The 25,116-nt window shown below is 44.0% G+C and overlaps 1 protein-coding gene across 1 annotated transcript in view; it reads left to right on the top strand.

The window, feature by feature from the left end:
• CLPB (ClpB homolog, mitochondrial AAA ATPase chaperonin) overlaps nt 1-25,116 on the top strand; it is a 266,010-nt gene that overhangs the window by 148,674 nt on the left and 92,220 nt on the right. The window contains exon 6 of the mRNA XM_030199980.1: nt 20,705-20,802. Coding sequence (XP_030055840.1) covers nt 20,705-20,802 — 98 coding nt within the window. The remainder of the gene's footprint in view (nt 1-20,704; nt 20,803-25,116) is intronic.

The raw sequence follows: 25,116 nt of genomic DNA, 5'->3' as shown, positions 1-25,116 counted from the left end.
ACATTCTTCCCACATCAGAGGATAGTTCTCACCTTGGTGGTCAAGGAGGTGTGTCAGCAGGTATCAGCTCAACAAATATTGAGGTTGTTAGGCTGCATGGCCTCCATTGTCCATGTAACTTCTGTGGCACACCTCATTTTGAAGCAGGTTGAATAGACCCTGTCTTCCCAATAGAGACACGCAAACATGAACCTCCAGGATGTAATCGTTGTCACAGCAACTCCCAAAGAGTTTTTTTCTTGTGGTGGTTGATTCACAACAATTTGGACAAGGGACTGCCATTCTAAATTCTCAAACCTAAGGTAAATGGTCCGCTCAGGGGAAACTGCATCAGATGAATGAAAAGTAAACCATTCATTATCACAGTATATCCCCAGCCTTCTGCTCAGCATCAAGGGCTTCCTGCTCTAGATAAAAAGGACCTCTGTTAACATATCCATTGGTTGCTATTGTCATTATATAGCAGATAGGATACCAATCTACCTTCTCTTCCTTAAACTTGTTCATCAAGCTTCTCTCACTGTTGGCAGTACCGTATTGGCAGTATAATCAAAAAATCATTGTTAATCAGCTATACCCATAGATCAGGCTCAGATTTATTCTAGGTCTTACTTTGCAAGATAAATGTATTGAATTAGGTCTACAACCAACCGGTACATTAGGGAAAAAAATACCCTGAAGGAAAAAGCTCAATCACTGAATTATAAATAGTCAGATACATACATTGAATTTCACCCACTCAGTAAATCTTAACAGGTTCTCAGTTCTTACCCTAACACTACACATTAACTACCTACCCCCTATATCCCATAGAACAGGAGTAGGAGAAATAACAGGTAGTTGTGTGACAGGCTACATATTTTATTATCACAAGTACAACAGCCCCTACATTTGGAACTATGGTAAAGAAACAAAGAACCCCTAAATCTACTGCTTTCAGTACAGCTTCTACCACTGTGAAGACCAAACCCTTGGACCAAGACAAGATTCTGGTTTCATGTGATAAATGTACATACATTGAGTCCCTTGTGAAAGAAGTACAAGAACTAAGAGAAGAAGTGGTAAGACTAAGAAGCATCTAGAACAACCAGAAACTTGACCCAGAGACGCAGGTCAAAACATCGAGGACTTCCAGCAAAGGGAGAGAAGATCTTGGGTAGACAGAGCACAGCTGGAAGCAGGTCACCAAGTCCCACAAGATCAATCCTCCAACTCCACCTTCTATTCAGCTAAAGAATTGATTCACAGCCCTGGAGATAGAAGAGCTAGAAACATCTAAAAAAAACAGGAGGAAACAATGACCAAAAATGCCATCACAGCCAGACAATTGGCCCAAAGAAAGCAAAAGGTAGTGGTGATTGGAGATTCACTTCTCAGGGGTACCGAAGCACCCATCTGCCGGCCAGATATGTTGTCCAGAGAGGTGTTCTGTCTGCCTGGTGCCAAGATTTGCGATATTGTGGAAAGATTGCCTAGACTCATCAAGCCTACGGACCACGCTCCTTTGCTACTCATCCATGTTGGCACAAATTATACAGCTAGGTTTCCTTCTGAACGTATCATATGAGACTTTGTGGCTTTGGGTCAGAGGGTGTAGCATCTAGGTGTTCTCATCGGTCCTCCCTGTCGAAGGTAAAGGTCGAATGAGAGAAGCTAGCATATTGGAGATAAATGCGTGGCTGCATGGTTGGTGCCGACGGGAGTGCTTTGGTTTTGTAGACCATGGGATGATTTTCCAAGAGGTACTGAGCGGTGATGGTGTCCATCTGTCAAGGAAGGGAAGGAGTGTCCAACAACAGGCTGGCTAAAGTACTAAAGAGGGCTTTAAACTAAAATTGATGGGGATGGGTATAAAAGGCCATGAAGCCATAATTAACCCCAAGGAAGGTAGGACATCTAATGCCTCTATAGAAGAGAATAAAAAGAGTAAAATCTGGAGAGCCCTGTATACCAATGCCTGTAGTATGGGAAACAAACTTCTAGATCTTGAGGCTACAATGATGGAAGCGGACTTGAATTTAGTGGCGATCACGGAGACGTGGTTCACGGAGAACCATGACTGGGATGTTGCTATACCTGGCTATAATCTATTCAGGAAGGACAGACTAGGAAAAAAGTGTGGAGGAGTGACATTATATGCTAAGAATGATATCCAGGTGACAGAACTGCAGGACATGTGGGGTATGGCAGAAGCACTGTGGGTTAAACTGGAAAGAGGGAAAGGAAAATATATCTATATCGGAGTGATATACAGATATCCCTCACAGTCGGAGGAAAGGGACAGGGACAAGACTGAAAGGAGCTATATTAAAGGCAACTAACCTTTATGTTAGAAAATTACATAAAAGTAAGAGGAAAAGAAGGCCTCTCTGGTACTCGAATGTAGTAGCTGAAAAGATAAGGGTAAGGAGGCTAGCCTTTGCACGTTATAAGACGACTCAGAAAGAGAAAGGCAGGAGAGAATACCTAAATAAGCGAAGAGAAGCTGGAAAAGCTATCAGGAAAGCGAAGCGGCAAATGGAGGAAAAGATAGCTAATACGGTAAAATTGGGGGACAAGACCTTTTTCAGATATGTAAGTGACAAGAGGGAGTGCCATAATAGCATTTTGAGGCTCAAAGCTGAGGGAGAGAAATATGTGGAAGATGATAAGGATAAAGCTGAACTGCTTAACGATTATTTTAGCTCTGTGTTCACGAATGAAAGACCAGGGGTAGGTCTGCAGAAAACAAAGGCTAAAGGGGATGGATGTGTGGTAGACCAAGACCCGTTTACGGAGGACTGTGTTCATGAGGAGCTTGCCAAACTAAAAGTAGACAGAGCGATGGGGCCTGATGGGATACACCTGAGGGTGCTTAAGGAACTCGGAGAAGTTCTGTCGGCTCCGCTGATGGACCTCTTCAATACTTCCTTAGAAACTGGAGTGGTCCCGGTGGACTGGAGACGGGCAGATATGGTTCCTTTGCACAAGAGTGGAAGTAAGGAGGAGGTTGGAAATTACTGTGGTGAGTAAACTAATGGAAACGCTTCTAAAGAGAAGGATTGTGAGACTTCTTGAACTACATGGAATGCGGGACCCAAGGCAGCATGGCTTCACTAGTGGCAGGTCATGTCAGACGAATCTGACTGCCTTCTTCGACTGGGTGACCAAACAGTTGGGAGGGGCGCTTGATGTGCTATACTTGGATTTCAGCAAAGCCTTTGACACGGTTCCACACCCGTGACTGATTAAATTTTGAGTGCCCTCGGTGTGGGACCTAGAGTAACTGATTGGGTAAAAAACTGGTTGAATGGTAAGAGACAGAGGGGTGGTGGTAAATGGAGCTTTCCCTGAAGAAAAGGATGTCATCAGTGGAGTACCACAGGGATCGGTCCTAGGGCTGGCTCTTTTTAACGTCTTCGTGAGCGATATTGCGGAAGGGCTGTCTGGTAAGGTTTGTCTCTTTGCGGATGATACTAAACTCTGCAACAGGGTGGACACCCCGGAGGGTGTGAATGACATGAGGAAGGACCTAGCGAAGCTAGAGGAATGGACTGATATTTGGCAACTAAGGTTTAATCCAAAAAAATGCAGGGTCATGCACGGGTCGCAAAAATCCAAGGGAACGGTACAGTATAGGGGGTGTAGTGCTTCAGTGTGCGAAGGAAGAGCAGGACTTGGGGGTGATTGTGTCTGACGACCTTAAAGCTTTCAGACAGGTAGAAAAAGTGATGGCCAAAGCCAGAAGGGATGCTTGGGTGCATAAAGAGAGCCATGACCAGCAGGAAAAAGGAAGTGATAGTGCCGTTGTATAAGTCTCTGGTGAGGGCTCATTTGGAGTACTGCGTGCAGGTCTGGAGACCGCACCTATGAAAAGATATAAACAGGATGAAGTCGGTCCAGAGGGCGGCTACGAAATTAGTAAGCAGTCTTGAATGCAAAAATTACACGGACAGGCTTAGGTACCTCAACATGTATACGCTGGGAGAGAGGAGACATGATAGAAACGTTTATCTCAAGGGCATTTATGTACAGGAAGAGAGCCTTTTTCAAATGAAGGAGAGCTCTGGAATGAGGGGGCATATGACAAAGTTAAGAGGGAATAGGCTTAGGAGTAACCTAAGGAAGCATTATTTCACAGAAAGGGTGGTGGAGGTGGAGGAGTCGAGGACTGTTCCAGAATTTAAAAAGGCATGGGATAAGCATGTGGGATCGCTTAGGAACAGGAAGAATTAGGGGTTACAGAGGATGGGCAGACTGGATGGGTGATATGGCCTTTATCTGCTGTCATGTTTCTATGAATCTCCTAGAGCTAAGAGCTCGTTGGAACACACGAAAGGCTTTCAGACATTGGTTGGCAAACCAAATTATTCTGATGTAAATAGACAATGAGGTTGTAATGTACTACATGAGCAAATAGGGAGAGACATGATTGTACCTTCTGTGTAATACAGTCAGGCTGTGGAAATAAGCCATCCCGCATGGGATGGTACTCTGGGCTACTTACATGGCTGGAGAAGATAGCTGTCTTGACAGACTGAGTAACATAGTAGATGACGGCAGAAAAAGACCTGCACGGTCCATCTAGTCTGCCCAAGAATTTAAACTCATATGTGCTACTTTATGTGTATACCTGACCTTGATTTGTTTCTGCCATTTTCAGGGCACAGACCGTAGAAGTCTGCCCAGAACATGGCCCACCTCCCAACCTCCAGCCCTGCCTCCCCCCACCGGCTCTGCCACCCAATCTTGGCTAAGCTTCTGAGGATCCATTCCTTCCGAGGATCCATTCCTTCCGAACAGGATTCCTTTATGTTTATCCAACGCATTTTTGAATTCCGTTACTGTTTTCATCTCCACCACCTCCCGCGGGAGGGCATTCCAAGCATCCACCACTCTCTCCGTGAAAAAATACTTCCTGACATTTTTCTTGAGTCTGCCCCCTTCAATCTCATTTCATGTCCTCTCGTTTTACCGCCTTCCCATCACCGGAAAAGGTTCGTTTGCGGATTTATACCTTTCAAATATTTGAACGTCTGTATCATATCACCCCTGTTTCTCCTCTCCTCAAGGGTTTACATGTTCAGGTGCGCAAGTCTCTCATACGTCTTGTAACGCAAATTCCATACCATTCTCGTAGCTTTTCTTTGCACCGCTTCAATTCTTTTTACATCCTTAGCAAGATACGGTCTCCAAAACTGAACACAATACTCCAGGTGTGGCCTCACCAACGACTTGTACAGGGGCATCAACACCTCTTTTCTTCTGCTGGTCACACCTCTCTCTATACATCCTAGCAACCTTCTAGCTACAGCCACCACCTTGTCACACTGTTTCGTCGCCTTCAGATCCTCAGATACTATCACCCCAAAATCCCTCTCCCCGTCTGTACATATCAGACTCTCCCCGCTTAACACATACGTCTCCTGTGGCTTTCTACACCCTAAGTGCATCACTTTGCATTTCTTCGCATTGAATTTTAATTGCCAAACGTTAGACCATTCTTCTAGCTTCTGTAGGGTCATGAAGCTTCATGAGTCGTCTCTCAAATCATGGTCATTGCCTGAAAGATCTTTCTAGAGTGGGGCACCCCCTTGATAAACCTTTTTCCACTCAAATCAAAAAGAAAGTCCCTCAGTTCTGTGCTAGAATGGGATCACACGGCAGACTAGCCTCTGATGCATTCTCAGTTGGAACAAGGGTCTTCTGCATGCATATCCTCCGATGCCCCGTAGCAAAAACTCACCTAAAACTCAAACAGGATCAGAGAACCATGTAGAGGGTAATCCCATCTCTGCTTAGCCTTTAGTTGTTCACTGGATGTGGGGACTTGCTTCTACTGAAACCTCCCATCAAGTTTCCTACATTGTCATGGGATCTCAACCCTGTCCTTGCCTAGCTGATAAAAGCTCCCTTGGAGCCCCTTGATACACAGACCCAACCTGGAAGATCTGGTTTTTGGTGGAGGTCACTTCAGCTCACAGGGTCAGTGAGTTCTAGGCCTTAGTAGCTGATCCACCTTACACAAAATTTTACAACAGAGTAGTTTCACCAGAGTAGAGCACCTGCTATAGGTAAGTAAACTTCATTGTTTTTGTGTCTTGCACCGAGGCTATGTGATACCTAATCATGCTACAAGGCCATGATCAGTTTGTTCAGCTGTATACAGTAATTATACTTACAGATTTTGTACAAATGCATTAATTGTATTGGAAGTTTAAAATATGCTTGTTTTTTCCCAACCAACCAGGATACCCAAGAGAACAAATTAGCATGTCACTTAAGAAGTCTTAATTTTTAAGCCCTGTTTTCAAGGACTTCAGCACTGCCAAGGTGATTAGAATGCATACAAGGTTCTCAGCCCCTTGGGGACATTTACAGGCAATAGTCCCCATTTATTCAGATAAAGCTGATATACTGTTTAATTCAGCAGTTTTATTAAAACCCAGCTTCCACAGCCTTTGTTTAGTGCACTGCTCGGATCTCACCATGTATATTGTCATTACAACACAAAATTTCTGCCCAGTTCGAGATTCTAGTTTGTTAGATTAGCAAAGGCTCTTGAAATGCACAGTATAGATTTTATTTGAGCAAGAATTTTATACAAAATAATGTAAAATTGAAACTCCAATGAGTGTTGTATAAAAATATCAACTTACTATCATGTATTGTGAAAAGTCTTGCAAGAGAGTGACAGTCAACCAATTCTGTAATCACGTGCACTGTAGAATGGAAGAGTAATTATATACAAGCAAATTTAAAATTCTTGTTCCATAATTTCTGGAACAGTATTTACTGTGTAGTGCAGCAAATATAGGCATTCATTTTGTTTTGCAATGATGTCGCTGACATTGCTGGAAACACTAAGATCCCTGGAGTCATGGTGTTGTTTTTTCTTTTTCACGCTTGTACATGTTTATGATTTAAAATAACTTCAAAGAAAGCATTGTAAGGAGTAACGCAAAATAAAATACCACAGTACTGCTGACATCTAATGTAATTAAAAATGTGCATCATTGATAGCAGCCCCTTAAAATGAAATTGCATGATAGGTCTGACCTTAATCTGCAATCCAGTCAACAGGTTGATCCATTCCTGGTTGAGCCCCCACTGCATCTTGCAGTCCTCCTTTTCTTAAATATTTTGGAATTCTATTCCACACGTGTAAGGTTGACCTGAGTTGTATGACAATATGGTTATCAGAGGGCTCTGGTTTTTCCACACAGGCTGAGCCAATCCTGATTTTATCATACTGCAGTGACTGATGCTCAGTGATTTGTGGTAGAGTGAAACTCTACCATGAACCTAGCGTAGAAAAATTGCCATGGTATGCTCAGAGTAATAAGCATACAAATTAATGTTGTGTTAAAATTGCGGCAATAATTTGCTGGTCAGTGCTAACTTTCCTGTCAGTGCCTGAGCGGTGATTGGCTGACAGATAAGTTGAGAAAAAAAAAATAAACCATAGCCTCTTACTTCCAACTAGACCCAATACCTCTTCCTACTCCCATAAATATATTCCTGGAGTCTAGCAACACCCACCCAGTCCCAGCTCCCCCCCTTACCCTAGCCTTAAAAAAAATGTGGTCCATCTTTCATGTCTGGCCCTTGTGGTCCAGTGCCCCCCCCCCCCCCAACAAGGCCTGGCCTACCAGGTACCCTCACAACCCATAGCTAGGCCAGACCTGGCCCTCCTGGTCACCTTGGCTCACTTGCTCCTGCTTCTCTAGGCCACCATCTTCAAAATGGTGGTGCCCAGCACAGTGTATCCTCAGAAAGAGGGAAAGGCAAATGTATTTACATTGCTATGATAATACAGGCCTCCTTCACAGACAGAAAAAGCGGACAGAGATGTAATTGAAGACATTCAAAATATAGCTCTGAAAATGGAACACTAATAGGTGATTATAATATGTCAGATGTTGTTTGGGGTAGCCGTACTGTGGGGTCTTTTAGAAGCAGGGAGATCTGAATTCTCTCAGGGGGGGGGAACATAAGAATAGCCATACTGGGTCAGACCAATGGTCCATCAAGCCCAGTATTCTGCTTCCAACAGTGGCCAATCCAGGTCACAAGTGCCTGGCAGAAACCCAATTAGTAGCATCATTTCAAGCTACCAATCCCGGGGCAAGCAGTGGCTTCCCCATGTCCATCTCAATTACAGACTATGGACTTTTCTTTCAGGAGTTTGTTCAAATCTTTTTTAAACCCAGATGCTCTAACCGCTGTTACCTCATCCTCCAGCAGCAAGTTCCAGAACTTAACTATTCTTTGAGGGAAAAAATATTTCCTCCTATTTGTTTTAAAAGTATTTCCATGTAATTTCATTGAGGGTCCCCTGGTCTTTTTTGAAAGAGTGAAAAATCGATTACTTTTACCCTTTCTACACCACTCAAGATTTTATAGACCTCAGTCATCTCTTTTCCAAGCTGAAGAGCCCTAACCTCTGTAGCCTTTCCTTATATGGGAGGAGCTCCATCCTCCGTTATCATTTTGATCAATTTTCTTTGAACCTTTTCTAATTCCGCTATATCTTTTTTGTGAAAAGTTGACCAGAATTTAATGCAAGGTCACACCATGGAGCAATACAGAGGCATTATAATAATCTTGGTCTTATTTTGCATCCCTTTCCTAGTATTTCCTAGCATCCGGTTTGCGTTTTTTGGCCACAACTCTTAAGGTGGACCCTAACATCAGGTAACTATGATTTGGATTGTTGTTTCCAACAAGCTTCACTTTGCATTTGCCCACATTAAATTTCATCTGCCATTTGGATGCCCAGTCTTCCAGTTTCCTAAGGTCTTCCTGCAATTTTTCACAGTCCACATGTGTTTGACAACTTTGAGTAGTTACATAAGTACATAAGTAATGCCATACTGGGAAAAGACCAAGGGTCCATCGAGCCCAGCATCCTGTCCACGACAGCGGCCAATCCAGGCCAAGGGCACCTGGCAAGCTTCCCAAACGTACAAACATTCTATACATGTTATTCCTGGAATTTTGGATTTTTCCAAGTCCGTTTAGTAGCGGTTTATGGACTTGTCCTTTAGGAAACCGTCCAACCCCTTTTTAAACTCTGCTAAGCTAACCGCCTTCACCACTTTCTCCGGCAACGAATTCCAGAGTTTAATTACACGTTGGGTGAAGAAAAATTTTCTCCGATTTGTTTTAAATTTACTACACTGTAGTTTCATTGCATGCCCCCTAGTCCTAGTATTTTTGGAAAGCGTGAACAGACGCTTCACATCCACCTGTTCCACTCCACTCATTATTTTATATACCTCTATCATGTCTCCCCTCAGCCGTCTCTTCTCCAAGCTGTATAGCCCTAGCCTCCTTAGTCTTTCTTCATAGGGAAGACGTCCCATCCCCGCTATCATTTTAGTTGCCCTTCGCTGCACCTTTTCCAATTCTACTATATCTTTCTTGAGATGCGGCGACCAGAATTGAACACAATACTCAAGGTGCGGTCGCACCATGGAGCGATACAACGGCATTATAACATCCTCACACCTGTTTTCCATACCTTTCCTAATAATACTCAACATTCTATTCGCTTTCTTAGCCGCAGCAGCACACTGAGCAGAAGGTTTCAGTGTGTTATCGACGACGACACCCAGATCCCCTTCTTGGTCCGTAACTCCTAACGTGGAACCTTGCATGACGTAGCTATAATTCGGGTTCTTTTTTCCCACATGCATCACCTTGCACTTGCTCACATTAAACGTCATCTGCCATTTAGCCGCCCAGTCTCCCAGTCTCGTAAGGTCCTCTTGTAATTTTTCACAATCCTGTCGCAATTTAACGACTTTGAATAACTTTGTGTCATCAGCAAATTTAATTTGTTTCATCTGCAAATTTAACCACCTCACTCATTCCGTTTTCAGATCACTAAATAGCATCTGTCCCAGTATAGATCCCTGTGGTATTCCACTATTCATCCTCTATTTTCTGTCCATTAACCAGTTCCTAATACACAGAAGGGCATTGCCTCCTATCCCATTACTTTTTAATTTTCTCAGAAGTCTCTCATGAGGAACTTTGCCAAAAAGCTTTCTGAAATTTCAGATACACTACATCAACCAGCTCACCTTTATCCACATGTTTATTTGCGTGTTCAAATTGGTGAGGCAAGACTTCCCTTGGCTGAACCCATGCTGACTCTGTCCCATTAAACTGTGTTTGTGTATGTGTTCTGAAATTTTATTCTTTATAATAGTTTCCACTATTTTCCCTGGCACTGACATCAGGATTACCGGTCTGTAATTTCCCAGATCACCCCTGCTATCCACCCTGTTCAGTATTTCTCCTATGTCCCTGCTCTTAATCTTTGCACCGTGTTGAGCATCCCCCTTCTCTGTGTCCCTGTTCTTGCCCTTCCCAGCATCACACTTGTTTCCCCATCCCTCCACATGTCCAGTATCTCTCCCTTCCTCTTGCCATCCTCTCCAGGAATTCAGCAAATGTCCCTCTTTCTCCTGACTCACCCTCAATTACCTGCAGGTCCAGCATCTCGCCCCTTTCCTCCTTACCTTGCAAATCATGCTATCTTCTCCTTCCCTTCCCTTCCCTCTCCCATCCCCTCACTCCAGTATCTCTCCCTGTTCCCCTGTAGATCTCTCATTCACTTCCCCCCTCCCTCTGGTTCCACGTCTCACTCATTCCCCCATCCCACATTTCTCACTCACTCCCCTCCCCCCCTGTTGGTTCTGCATCTCTCACTCTCTCTCCCTCCTCCCCCCAGATTCAGTATCTCTCACTCAATGTCTCCCTTTATACTTACCTTCAATTCTCACTGGTGCCGGCAGCAGCTGCTGAAGTGTTGAAAGCAGGCTGCCTGTGGGCAGTCCATGGGGCCTTCTCTTTGCTTATCCCACCTCTGATTCAACTTCATTTTTCCAGAAGGGGCCGGACTAGAAGAGAGAAGGCCCCACAGACTGTTCACAGGCAGCCTGCTTTTCCAGCAGTGCGGCTGCTACTACCAGCACCCCTGAGGATCGAGTGAGAGATGCCAGATTCGGGGGGGGGGGGGGGGGGGGGGGGAGGGAGGAGGGCAGTGGGAGAAAGAAGCCAAACTGGGGATGGGAGAGGAGGAGGAGAAGTCACTGCTGGAGGGAAGGGTACTTTGGCATGTGAGCTGGAGATGGGGGGGGGGGGGGGGGGGCAAATACATATGTCACATGCCTATTGCATGCCACTTAATATGTCTGCATATCTGCAACTCTCCAATACGGTATACAGCTGATCAGAGCGTCAGTCCGTGTCGCATGAAAATTACACACCTAGGATGTTGTGTAAAATTGCTGCGTAGTGGTAGATTCAGTAACTGGCATCCATTGCTGTTCTCTAAAGGATATTCCGGAATGAGTGCTTTTTATAGAATAGTATTAAGTGCCAAATTCTGCACCAGAGGACTTATACCAGCTGAAACCTGGTGTAAATCCTGGCGTGCATGTTGGGTGCACATCTGTAGTATTCTATAAAATTGCGCGCAATTTTATGGAACACCCCTGACCTGCCCATGTCCCTCTCATGGTTAAACGCTATCCTATTACTTGATGTGTAAGTGCATCTGTTTCAGCCCCGTTTTGGTGTCTTGTATCCATTAGAACGCATTTCTGCGACAAAAGTTGGTGCCTAATTAACAGCTAACTGTAGATGCTATTTATAGAATTCCCCAGTTTGTGTAAAACACTGATGAGATTGTGAAAAGGACACCTTGTTTTTTTCAAAGAGTGGCAGCAGCAGTGCGAGAGGAGGTGGAAGAAATAGTAGCAGGAACATTTTTACAATCTCTTTTTCTCCTGCGTACAGTCATTATAGGCAGTTGAATATTCGGTGATGGTTCCTTGAAATGCTATTGAATCTTCTGGCATGAATAAGCGGCTCTGCAGGGAAGTGTACAGCAGTGGCAGGTTCTGTGCTGTGCCCTTGTAAAACCTATTGACAAGTTATCCAGAATCCAAAGGAATTCAAGACAAATTGTTAAGAGGATGGAGTTAATAACATTTGAAAAATTGAGGCCTGTCACTCCACTAAACTTTTTTCAATACCACTGACAGAAATATATTTCCCCAATGAGTGACCTTCTACAGCTGCTCCTCGTACATTGCAGCACTGATGCTGGAAGTAAACTAGCTTGCTATTTATCAAATATTATAAGCCACAGTCTGTTAATATGAGGAGGGGGGGGGATTGCTTTCACAGCCTGGGGTGTTTGCCCAGGTGCCGATCCCTAGATAAGGGACAGATAGTGGGAGGTGACAAATTGCTTACACTCTTTGGGGTCCAAAGGTTGTAACCCTCTCGGCATGCACACAATAGGCTGCCAAGACTGCTTTGGCCGAAAGGCTTTGCTCCCCAGACCATCTGCGGAGGAGGGGAAGGAGGTCAGACCAGAGCACTTCTGAAATAGCCACTGCACAGTTAGCAAGCTGCATGACACTGTTATTTATTAAAGTGTAATATTTTATTGCTCCTTGTTCTCCAGGCGAGATCGATCGACATTACAAGTCAGGCTCTATCAATTATTGCAGCAATTAGTCAACTCGTCAAAGCCATTAACCGGGGATTAGGCTAATATTGGATAGCCATTATCGACTGATCTGAAAACCCGAAAGATGTCATCATTACGGGGAATAACAACATTTAATACACACAGAAATGAAAGTCCTAGATCAACTTTCTATATAGCGTGCACTCGCTTTCCAAGAGGCAGTTTGCTCCAGGAGGGTTTGAGATCCCTGCAGACCAGACTTTTCTGTACAGCAAGATACGTGTTGGTTTTTATTTTTGAGGGCAAGCAGGATAAGATCTTCGATGGAATGCTTACCAGCTTGTATTCTATAACTTTTTAAAACATTGCATTGCAAATGTGCGCATCTTCTAGCTTGTCCCTGTTGTATGGGACTACTACTTATTATTTCTATAGCGCTACTAGATGTACACAGCACTGTACACTTGAACATGAAGAGACAGTCCCTGCTCGACAGAGCTTATAATCTAATTAGGACAGACAAACAGGACAAACAAGAGATAAGGGAATATTAAAGTGAGGATGATAAAATAAGGGTTCTGAACAAGTGAATAAGGGTTAGGAGTTAAAAGCAGCATCAAAAAGGTGGGCTTTTAGCTTAGATTTGAAGACGGCCAAGTATTGGGTTGTCTGAAGTATTATGGGAAAAGTACTTATGGTCTGATCATTACTGATGTTCCTTTAAATTGAATTGGCAGCACTATCAAAAAAGTGAATCACACTCATTCACATTCTTTTTTTTTAACAAGGGGGAGAACTGAACCCAAAATCTTTCGGGATTCTGGTTCATTGCCATTACCTGAAGGAAAAAAAATCTAGATATGGAAAATGAATGGCCAAAAGTTAGTTGTGAGGTTTTGGATAAGAGATAGCACCTATTCGATCTAAAACTAAATATTAGCGGAAAAGTGATAAATGGTTCTCTTCCGAATTACTAAAATTAAACCATGAATGAAGGAGACTAGAGCGGAAATGGAATAAGGATAAATCTGAAACAGCTAGAAAGAATTGGAGGGCTGCGATACACAATTAGTACTATTCTGATTCAAAAAAATTGTAGAAACACCTAAGCAATTATTTCTTATTGCTAATTCATTACTTAGATCAGAATCTTTTACTACTTTTGAAAAGAAAGGATATCCCGCAGTAGATCAATTATCTTTGTATTTCCAAGAGAAGGTCCAAAAGCTGAGAACTGGTTTTTCAACTTATACAGATACTTATAAAGAACTAACTTATGACCCCATTATAAGGCAGTTGAGTATGGATGGAATTTAAGGTTATTTCATGGAGTACATGTTCTAATTTATTTCAAAAACATGTTTCTTCTTTCTGTATATTCGACATTTATCCTCCATGCATAACGGAAGTAGCTCCAAGGTTTTCTCAACTAAATTTCTTCTCATGGATTAAACATCAGTTATCTGAAGGAATCTTTCCTAAAAATATGGCAGAAATAATAACACCAGCTCTTCCTAAAGACCCAAAGTTACCTAAACAGGTAGTTACCAACTATAGACCGTGGCATCTAAAACATTTTAAAACATTGCATTGCACATGTGCGCATTTTCTAGCTTGTCCCTGTTGTATGGGACCTAGCCAGTCTCAGTTTTATGTGCTTTCAAAGCTTTCTTCAGCTCATGGCTCAAGAGTTTATCAAGTATCGTGGTTTGATGAGAAGTTATCTCTATCATTCTGTAAGTCAGTTGTTCAAAATAGGCAGAGACTCAGACATCACCTGCTGAGTACTTTTATGAGTCAGATTTTGAACCAGTGGCGTAGCCAAGGGTGGGCCTGGATGGGCCCAGGCCCACCCACTTTGGGCTCAGGCCCACCCAGTAGCAACACACCTATGATGTGGCTGGCAGGGATCCCTAAGCCTCACCAGCCAAAAACTCCCAACAACTGAACCTCCTGCGTACCTTGTAAATAGCAGACCTTCACCTGCAGCGAGCAACGACTGATACATACTATTCGCACCAGCCCCACAGCCCTCCCTCTGATGTATTCCCACCTATGCGGAAACAGGAAGTTGCATCAGAGGGAAGGCTGTGGGGCCAACATGAGTAGTGTGTATTAGTTGCTGCATGCGAGGGAGGGAGGATGTTTGAGAGACCTAATGGCATGTAGGCGAGAGAGGGAGAGACCAAATCACTTGTGGGACAGGGCAAAGTTATTCTGCCCACCCATCCTGGGCCCAGGCCCACCCAAAATTGGGTGTCTGGCTACGCCCCTGTTTTGAATACTCCTACGGGTGTCAGGAGAAGATCCAAAGGCTTTCTCAGAGGAGGGATCCACATATTTTTCCATCAGATCCCCCCTGACTATACGAAAGATGAGAATTTCTCCCAGAGGAGCTCTTCATTTGATTTTGTTAGGAAGATGGCCGTATCCATCCCATTTCAGTTGGAAACTGAAGATGGGCACAGGGCAGAAAAACAGGGAATCCTACAGTTGGATGCCCCCCCCCCCCCCCCCCCTTCAGGAAGTTGTGACAACGCTCATGCACAGAATCCTTAAGTACAGATGAAAATGTTTAAAACTCTTCCCCCTCCCCCAGTGTACAGCAATTGAACAAGGTTTAATCTATGTATACTACTACTACTTACCATTTCTATAGCGCTACTAGATGTACGCAGCACTATACACTTGAACATGAAGAGACAGTCCCTGCTCGACATGTATAGAGTCCAGGATTCGAGAAGTTTAGCTTCTCACCATTTCATGGTGGTTGAATCTGCTCCAAATGAGCCAAGATTGTGAAGGCTTACTCTTCGACGTCCCTGGGGAGGGAGCAAGGACTTTGGAATCTTTTGGGAAAAAGTTCTTCCAGTATGCTGTACTTACAACCTGCATAACTTCTAATCAAACCTTCATTAGCACGTACTTATAGAACATCAGACACAGTGTGGTGGAGTTTGCTGACACTCTTTCCCAGGAGAAGGCCGACAGTCTTATCAATTGGTAGCCAAAGAGCAAGAGAATGAGAAATGCATGGTCAGAGCAGCCTATGATATTTTCAATACAGCATCCTGAGCCTGCACAATGGTGTCTGCAGACTCACTTGGCTATGGGCCTCTGAACACTAGCCAGAGGTGCAGGAGAAGCTGGCAAATGTTTCATTCCATCGAGATAACCTTTTTTTGGTGAAAAGGTGCAAGAAGCTGCTACTCTTTTCAAGCAGCACTCTGACACATGTAAATTGCTCTCCAGGCCCACTCCTTGCTCAGCATCCCCTTCAGGAGGTATTTTATTGGAGGGAATCAGAGATGCCTAGGTATCCTCCAAATGTCTTTTGAAAATCCAGATACACAATATCGACCGGCTCACCTTTATCCACCCCTTCAAAGAAATGTAGTAGATTGGTGAGGCAAGATTTCCCTTCACAAAATCTGTGTTGGGTTTGTTTCATTAATCTATGCTTATAATTTTGTTCTTTATAATAGTCTCTACCATTTTGTCTGGCATCGACGTCAGGCTTACCGGTCTGTAATTTCCCGATCGCCTCTGGAACCCTTTTTAAAAATCAGCGTTACATTGGCCACCCTCCAATCTTTCAGTGCCATGCTTGATTTTAAAGATAAATTACATATTACTAACAACAGTGGCGTACCAAGGGGGGGCGGTGGGGGCGGTCTGCCCTGGGTGCACGCAACTGGGGGGGGGGGGCGCGCGCCTGTCAGCTCCGCACGTTTAGTGCTCCCTCTGCCCCGGAACAGGTTACTTCCTGTTCCGGGGCAGAGGGAGCATGGAACGAGCGTAGCCGACAGGCGCGCAGCCCTCCCCCCCCCAGCAGGTAAAAATGCACCCGGAGGGGGTGTCCTTTCGCCGGGGGGGGGGGGGGGGGTCGCACATCTGCGATCCACCCCGGGTGTCAGCCACCCTAGGAACGCCACTGACTAACAATAGTTATGCAAGCTCATTTTTCAATTCTGTCAATACTCTGGGATGTATACCAGCCAGTCCAGGTGCTTTGTCAAATTGCCCTATTTACATCTTCCAGGTTTACAGAGATTTGAATCAGTTTCTCTGACTCATCAGCATTGAATACCATTTCTGGCACCGGTATCTCTCCCACATCTTCCACCATTGCTTCTTCTTCACTGAGGAAGATTTGTTGTAATCTTCTTTGGGAAGCCTGGTGTTATAGAGATAGAATATATTATAATCAAATGGAAGTAAAATTAAACTCTTCTTTCATTGGGGTACATGGAGTCACATCTTCACCTCATGTGTTTTGCAGGAGTTTACATTTTAGTTACACAAATGGAGTATTGTGTTTTGTTCATGTTTCAGGGACAAGTGGTTTTAAAAGTCAAAATAATATTTTGTTTCAGGCAGATCTCTCATTTGTATTGTATTTTGCTGTGACTTTTAATTTTTTTTATGTTAGTACTATTATTAGTATTATATATGGATGATTTTAACTATGCTGGGGTCAATTTTCAAAGCTTTGAGTGGGGAGATACAGGGGGGAAAAAATTAAGAGTGGTCGGATGGTGAGGGGACGGGGATGGAGAATGTGGGGTTGGTGAGGGGATGGAGTTAGTCTGCTTGACTGCGGGGATGGGGTGGGGATGGGAAAACATTTTTGGTTGCAGGTAGGGAATGGGGATGAATTTTTGTTCCCACATCACACTATTGCAGCGGAGAACACCTGCTATAGATAAGTTATACATTCAGAAGGCCCTAGTTTGCCTTTTCCTGATGACACAAAGATAGCCAATAGAGTGGATACCCTAGAGGGAGTAGAAACCATGAGAAAAGATCTCCAAAAATTAGAATAATGGTCAATGGTCTGGCAGTTAAAATTTAGTCCTTACAATACTAACACAAATAAATAAATACATATATTGAAAGTGCTCAGACCAAGTGCATTATGCATTAATCCGTGTAGGATCCAACTCCTCGAAAATGCACTCCTCCAACTATCATTGCACTAAGTCCACCCTGCCTTCCGCATGACTCTTAATATAATACAATGTCTCATGACAATAAACAACTCAACAAAGTCACTTATCTGTAGGGATGGTGCTCCCGAGCTGTATCTGCCCGTGCGAAATTTCAAATTCAGAGAAAGTCCCTACACGATCTATAAAATGTGTCCCAATAATCCCGTGTGCTCAAAATTTCTTTTTGTTTCCTCCTTCGGGTATGAACTCCCAATGTTGTTCTCTACATGGCATCCATGTTTCGCCTCATTCAGCGTCCTCAGGAGAACTTAAACTGAAAACAAAACATTATATACTAAAAATCAAAACTTAGATTTAAAAAATATCAAAAAACGTCTGTCAGCCTCTCACATTTAGCTATTATAACCCTCAGTCTCATTGCTTCTTAAACAATGCTTGACGGCTACCTGCAATGCGATCCGACCCTCCTTCACAGGTGCCTCAGAAAGACGCCAACGCATGCACGTCTATTGCTATGCAAGTCACACCCCCTGCCCTGAGCCGGAAAATTTAAATCGGGGTCAGCCACTCGTTTCTTTATTCAGACCACGAGGGGGTCGCAATCCGCCAATTAAAAATAAACTGCTGTTCCTTCCTCAACAGTATCACTGCGGTATTTCCCCCCTCTCATCAAATTAACTTTGAGCAATACTACAAAAAGCAGTTCTTGTTCTGTGTAGTGATATTGATCCCAGTGACTAACCAGGGGAGCTTCTGTTTTATGATTGCGTAGATTACTCAGATGCTCTGCTGTTCTATGTTTAATCCTACGTTTGGTGTGCCCAAAATACCATTTACCACATGGGCACTGTATACCATATACAACTTGAGAGGTGTTAGTCTGTATTCACTTTCAACTGAAATATACACAGTTCCCACATATAGCATGCACCTTCTCTAAATCCTCCACTTTAGTGTCATTCCTTTTAGACAACATCTCACCTAAATTCCTGTCTCTAGTGTAAACAAACCGTGGGGTGGTGGTAAATCCATTCAAATAGAGTTAAAATTTAATGCCAAGAAGTGTGGGGTGCAGAAATCCAAAGGAGATTTACCAGGTAAAAGGAGAGAGATTGATAAGCATGGCTCAGGAGAGGGACCTTGGGGTGATGGTGTCTGAGGATCTCAAGGTGATGAAACAATGCTACAAGGCACTGGCTACAACCAGAAGGGATGCTGGGCTGCATAGAGAAGGGTATAATTAGCAGAAGAAAGGAGTTATTGATGCCCCTGTACAAGTCATTGGTGAGGCCACACTTGAAGTATTCTGTTCAGTTTTAAGAAGCCGTATCTTGCTAAGGACATAAAAAGTCTTGAGTCGGTCCAGAGAAAAGCAATGAAAATGGTAGGGGGGTATGCACCACTAGATGTAAGGGAAGAGACTTGATGGCGAGCATGTAGACCTTGGAGGAAAGGAAAGACAGGGGTGATATGATAGACATTCAAATATTTGAAAGGTATTAATCTACAAACAAACCTTTTCCAGAGACAGGAAGGTGGTAGAGCTACAGAACATGAATTTAGATTGCAGGGGGGGGGGGGGGGGGGGACTCAGGAATAATGTTGAAGTATGTTTTTCATAGAGAGAGTGGTAGATACCTGAAACGCCCTCCTGCAAGAGGTGGTGGAGATGAAACAGTAACAGAATTTAAAAATGAGTGGGATAAATACAAAGGAATCCTGTATAGAAGGCATGGAACCAAACATGCTTAAAGGTGGTTTACTTGGCAACACCAGTAATTGGGAAGCAAATCCAATGCTGAGCAGATGTGTATGGTCTGTGCCCTGATCATGACTGGACAGATAAGCCAGTGCTAGGCAGACTTCTACGTTCTGTACCCTGAAAATGGCAAGGGCAAATCAATATCGCATCATACCTTATGCTATGGGTTTATCTTGTTTATCTGCTGTTATTTTACTATGTAAGATATATGTAGGTATGTCAACTTTGAAACACGTATAAGCAAACAAATTAAAAAAAAAAAAAGCCCAACCAACCCTTCTACCTCCAAAGCCCTACCTACAACCTGATCTGTGTTCCTCCCCCCACCCACCCCAGTTCGCGTCCACCCCTTCCTCTGTTGCTTATGGACCTTTTTCTAAGCAACAGGGCCTGATCCTAGGAGTGATGGTGAAAGCATACCACTGTCATTCTAGGAAAGTAGACAGGAGAGGTCTGAGCTCTGCTTCCAGGTCCTGCCCCATCCTAACCCCCTTCTCTACCAAAGGCAAGAGGGGGCAGGCCTGCCACAGGGCTTAGGAATGGAATAGGAGCTGACTGCTGCTGCTGGATTTGCTGGCAGGCCTGGGACTGGTCACTGCACTGTGACGGCGACAAGGGTCCAAGAGTAAAGAGAAGGATAATGGGTTTTCTTGGCAGTGAATAGAGAGGGTGGTTTCTTGTAGCAGAGGCCAGTAACCAGAGAATCACCAGCATTTACATTACTGATTAGCCACTGGCCCTAACTGAAAGAAAACAGGCCAGGCCAGCTAAATACAAGCCTTTTGCATCCTTAGATATATGGTACTCGTTCCAAGATGGTAATGCCAAGGGCAACAGAGAAACTAATTTATCATAAATAACTATAGTAGTAATAAGGAAAACTTGTGAAATATTCAGTTAAGGTGAAGTAAGGTTTTTAGTTACCATTTGACTCTCCAAGAAATAATAATCATAACTACATACAACTAACATTTGGAGAGAAACAGAAAAATAGAACGACTAGAGATCACTGTAAGAATTCAGCCTTTGCCTGGATCATGATCTTGCCATTCTTTTATTAAACAATCAAAAGCAGAACAGGCCTTACAAAATACAATCAGTGGTTTTTGGGGGGGTTTTTTCATGGCCCCTCTCTGGCATGGATTAGGCGTTTCCTCTGTTTTGAAATGCATTAACCATAGATGATCTGTTCTGTGTGGTCGGAAACCTTTCCAGCAATTGCTTTTAAGTGAATGGATTTTGCTTGACCTTCACGTATGCTTTCAGGCTCACTTCAGATTTTTTTCCTCCTCAGCCCTGTCACGTCTGACCTTCTCTTTTGTTCTTGTTCTGACATCTCTTGCATGCCGTCGCTGGTTCTGTATTGTGTTTTTGTGATCCCAGTTTCTATTGCTGCATGGCGCATGTGGCAGGGGTCAGAAGAGAGGGTGGGAGGAAGGGCACAAGTTTACTTAATGCTTTCCCTGTCCCTTGTATTGAACTCTGACCTTTTGTGTATTTTTTGTCCTGGACCAGGTGCCAACCCCCTGCAGGTGAATGAGATGGGGCACACTCCAGTAGACTATGCCCGAGAAGGCGAGGTCAAAAAGCTACTTAAAGAATGCGAAGAAAAGGTATGACTATTAAATTACTCAAGCAGAAATTAATTGCTCGATATTCAGCGCTATTTAACCATCCAGGAATGACTCCTGGCCGGTTAATAGGAATTAACCAGCTATCCACAAATATTCAGCGGGGGATAGCTGGCTATCTCCCGCTGAATATTCGTGGACAGCATATAGTATCTATCCGGCTATATTGCGTGATATAGCCAGCTAGCTGCAAATATTCAAATGCTGGCCTGCAAAGTTTTGCAGCCAAATCATACTGCATAAATAGTAGGCCTATCTTTGGCCGCTATGAACTTAGCCAGCCAGCGCTGAATATTGACTTATCCAGCTAAGTTTATTGAATATTCAATGCCAGTCACCGGAAATGGCCTAGCACTGAATATCTGGGCTCACCGCCGACCACGGGAGTTAGCTGGGCTGCCTCCCATGGTGTAAATATCGGTCCCAGGAACATAACAATAGACACACTGGGTCAGACCAATGGTCCATCTAGCCAGTGCATGCAAATCTCTCTCATGAATATTCATTGTGGATATCTTGAAAAACCTGACTAGCTGGGATGCCTCCAGGACAAGGCTTGGGAACCACTGCCTTAGTGTTTGTATTTTTTGAAAGAGTAAAAAATTGATTCACTTCTACTCGTTCTGCAATATTCGAGATTTTGTAGACCTCAATCATGTATCTCCTCACAGCTGTCTCGTTTCCATTCTGATGAGCCCTAACCTCTTTAGCCTTTCCTCATATAAGAGGAGTTCCATCTCCTTTATCATTTTGTTTGCTTTTCTTTGAACCTTTTCTAATTCCGCTGTATCTTTTTTGAGATACGACAACCAGAATTGAACACAATACTCAATGTCAGGTCGGACCATGGAGCAATACAGAGGCATGGAGGGGCATAATCGAATGCGAACGCCCATCTCAATGGGCGTCTATGTCCGAAAATGGGTATATGAAGAGGCAGGACAGACCGTATTTTCGAAAAAGATGGGCGTCCATCTTTCGTTTCGAAAATACGGTTTGGACGGACCAAATGCCATGGATTTGGTCCTTTCTGAGATGGGCGGTTTTATTTTTTAGCGATAATGGAAACTAAAAACGCCCAGCTCAGAAACTTCTCAATCCAAGCCATTTGGTCGTGGGAGGGACAAATGTACAACACTACCATAGCTCTTAGGGGTGAAGGGGGCAACTACATGTGGGTACAGTGGTTTTAAAGGCCTCCCATTTACCACCACAACTGTTACGGGTGGGGGGGGGATGGGTCTGCCTGCCTGAAGTGCACTGAAGTACCCACTTAAAGTGCTCCAGGGACAGGACTTGTTGCTGCAGTATAACCTTGGCACAGCAGTTCACACCTGAAGACTAATCTCGCTGAAAACGTCCTTTATTTGAATAAGCACCTTTACTCACAGTTAACTGCAGATCAAAGGTTGTGCCCCACTGGCAACGAGTGTCGCTGGTACTGAGATTAGCAGAAGGTCCGAGCTGGCAGAATGGTGTACAATGCCCTCTTTCAGCAACATTCAAGGTAAGAACTAAGTACTGTAATGTGGCTAACACATGAAAGGGATCTAAAAGTGTCTTACACAAATGGCCACTACTTCATGGACTACCGGAAACAAAACAGGGCACACTCTGACCCAGTAAGCAGAGGGGAAAGCACCATGGGAGTAGAGCCTACCAACTACCAACATCGTGAGCATTTAACAAAAGCTAGTGGAATCACGGAGCCCAATACCCTACACCCACCACAATGCATTGCTGATGTGACTCTGCAGTGTCCTTAACAGAAAAGGTGTCACTCTCACCCGAGACCCACATCAGAACCAGGGAAAGGCTGTCAGAGGATAGAACACATTCTGCTGTCATGGAGGTGGGTATGGCATTTGAGGCTGGCATACAGGCTGGGAAAAAAAGTTTGTAAAGTGTTTTTTTTTTTGGTGGGAGGGGGTTAGTGACCACTGGGGGAGTCAGGGGAGGTGATCCCCGATTCCCTCCGGTGTTCATCTGGTCAGTTGGGGCACTTTTTTGGGACTTGGACTTGAAAAAAAGGGTCCAAATAAAGCGGACCAAATTCTCGTCATAAACACCCTTCTTTTTTCGATTATCAGCTAAAGACGCCCATCTCTCCTCGGCCGATAACCACGCCCCAGTCTCACCTTCGCCACGCCTCCGACACGCCCCCGTGACCTTTGTTCGTCTCCGTGACAGACTGTAGTTGAGGACACCAAAAATCGGGTTTCGATTATACCGATTTGGGCGTCCACGGGAAACGGACACCCATCTCCCGATTTGGGTCAAAATATGGGCGTCTTTCTCTTTCGAAAATAAGCTGGATAGTATTCTTGATCTTAATTGCCATCCCTTTCCTAATAATTCCTAGCATCCTGTTTTCTCTTTTTGACTGCTGCTGATGCACACTGGCAGAAGATTTCAGCGTATTGTCTACAATGACACCTAGATCATTTTTCTTGAGTGCTGACTCCCAAGGTGTGGACCCTAGCATCAGGTAACTGCGATTCGGATTATTCTTCCCAAGGTGCATCACTTTGCATTTGTCCACTTTAAATTTCATCTGCCATTTGGATGCCCAGCCTTCCAATTTCCTAAGGTCTTCCTGCAATTTTTCATAGTCTACATGTGTTTTAATAACTTTGATTAGCTTTGTGTCATCTGCAGTTTTAATCCCCTCACTTTTTCCAATTTCCAAATCATTTATAAATATGCTAAATAGCACTGGTGCCAGGACAGATTCCTACAGCACTCCACTGTTCATCCTCTACCATTGAGAAAAATGACCATTTAACCCTATTGTCACGAAACACCTACTCGCCTGCCTGGGGCGAACCGTGTGGCCACCTTGAGGGTCTGTCCCCAGCATATCTCAGGTCCACCTACACCTGCCGCTTATACTCTACACTAGCACCCTTCTTCAACCGCCTCTGTGCGGGTTTCCCTCTTTCAGATGATCCCGAGTGATTTCTAGGTTATTGGAGGCCACGCTCCCAGGCATCCCACAGTTCCCAGAAAGCATCCACAGACCCAAACCACAAACCACCAGGATTCTTAGTCAGTTCAGACAAGCAGAGCGAATAAACAATTGCGTTTATTTTCATAAAATATTGAACAGTGAACTATAAAACAGATGGGAAAAATAGCACAGAATAAAAGGTAACTGAAATAGGAAAACTCTCGAAACATTTTATCACTACCTGAATAGTGTCTGGAAAGTATAGGAAATATAACTGCTCACCAGTTACAGAATATAACTCTCAGAAGAGAGGTCTTCCCCCCTCTTCTTCCAAACTAAGACTAATTATCTCACAGGCAGGAAAAAGGAAAAAAAAAAGCCTGTCACTTCTGGTACAGCTTTAAAGAAAACAATCACCACCTGGCCAAGGAGAGAAACATATCAGCAAAAAATACAGTTCATAGGCACAGAAATGCACTGTTTCGCCACAGAAACCCACTGTTTCGTCCAGTAACCAATTCCTAATCCACATCAGAACATTGTCTCCTATCCCATGGCTCTTTAATTTTCTCATGAGGAACTTTGTCAAAAACTTTCTGAAAATCTAGATCAACCAGCTCACCTTTTCACCTTTACATGAAGCACATTGATGAGGCAAGACTTCCCTTGGCTGATTCCATACTGATTCTGTCCCACTAAACCATGTTTCAACAGTTTTATTGGTGATTCAACAGAATTAAAATAGGCACAAAATGCAAAAATGGCAAACACCACAATCTAATGAAACTGAATAAGAACAATGCAATAGTGCTATCATCCAAGTTTTAACAGGTTTTCTCCGAGGACAAGCAGGCTGCTTGTTCTCACTGATGGGTGACGTCCACGGCAGCCCCTCCAATCGGAACACTTTACTAGCAAAGGCCTTTGCTAGTCCTCGCGCGCTCATGCGCACCGCGCATGCACGGCCGTCTTCCCGCCCGAACCGGCTCGTGTTCGTCAGTCTTCTTTTGTCCGCGCTCGGTACGGTCGTGTTTTCGCCGTGTCGTGCCCCGCAAAGTCGACCTCGCGCGTTCTTCGTGTTGTTTAAAAAAAAAAAAAAAAAAAAATCCATTCTGTGTGTGGAAAGAGACTCTTCAGTCTATTTTCCCCCCGCTATTTCCAGCTTTTTCGCCCCGGTAAGTTTTCTTTCGTCGTCGGGGTAGGCCGCTTTTAGGCCTCGGGTCGAAGTTTTCTTCCCCTTGTTTTTCGGATGCCTTTTCCGCCATTTCGACTTTTGATCTCGCCGGCGTGATTTTTCCGCCCATGACATCGAAGTCTCCCAGCGGCTTCAAGAAGTGCACCCAGTG

Source organism: Microcaecilia unicolor, chromosome 4 (genome assembly GCF_901765095.1).
Source record: "Microcaecilia unicolor chromosome 4, aMicUni1.1, whole genome shotgun sequence".
NCBI classification, from domain to species: domain Eukaryota; kingdom Metazoa; phylum Chordata; class Amphibia; order Gymnophiona; family Siphonopidae; genus Microcaecilia; species Microcaecilia unicolor.
Note: the sequence above shows the minus strand (reverse complement) of the source record. Positions and strands in the feature narration are given on the sequence as shown.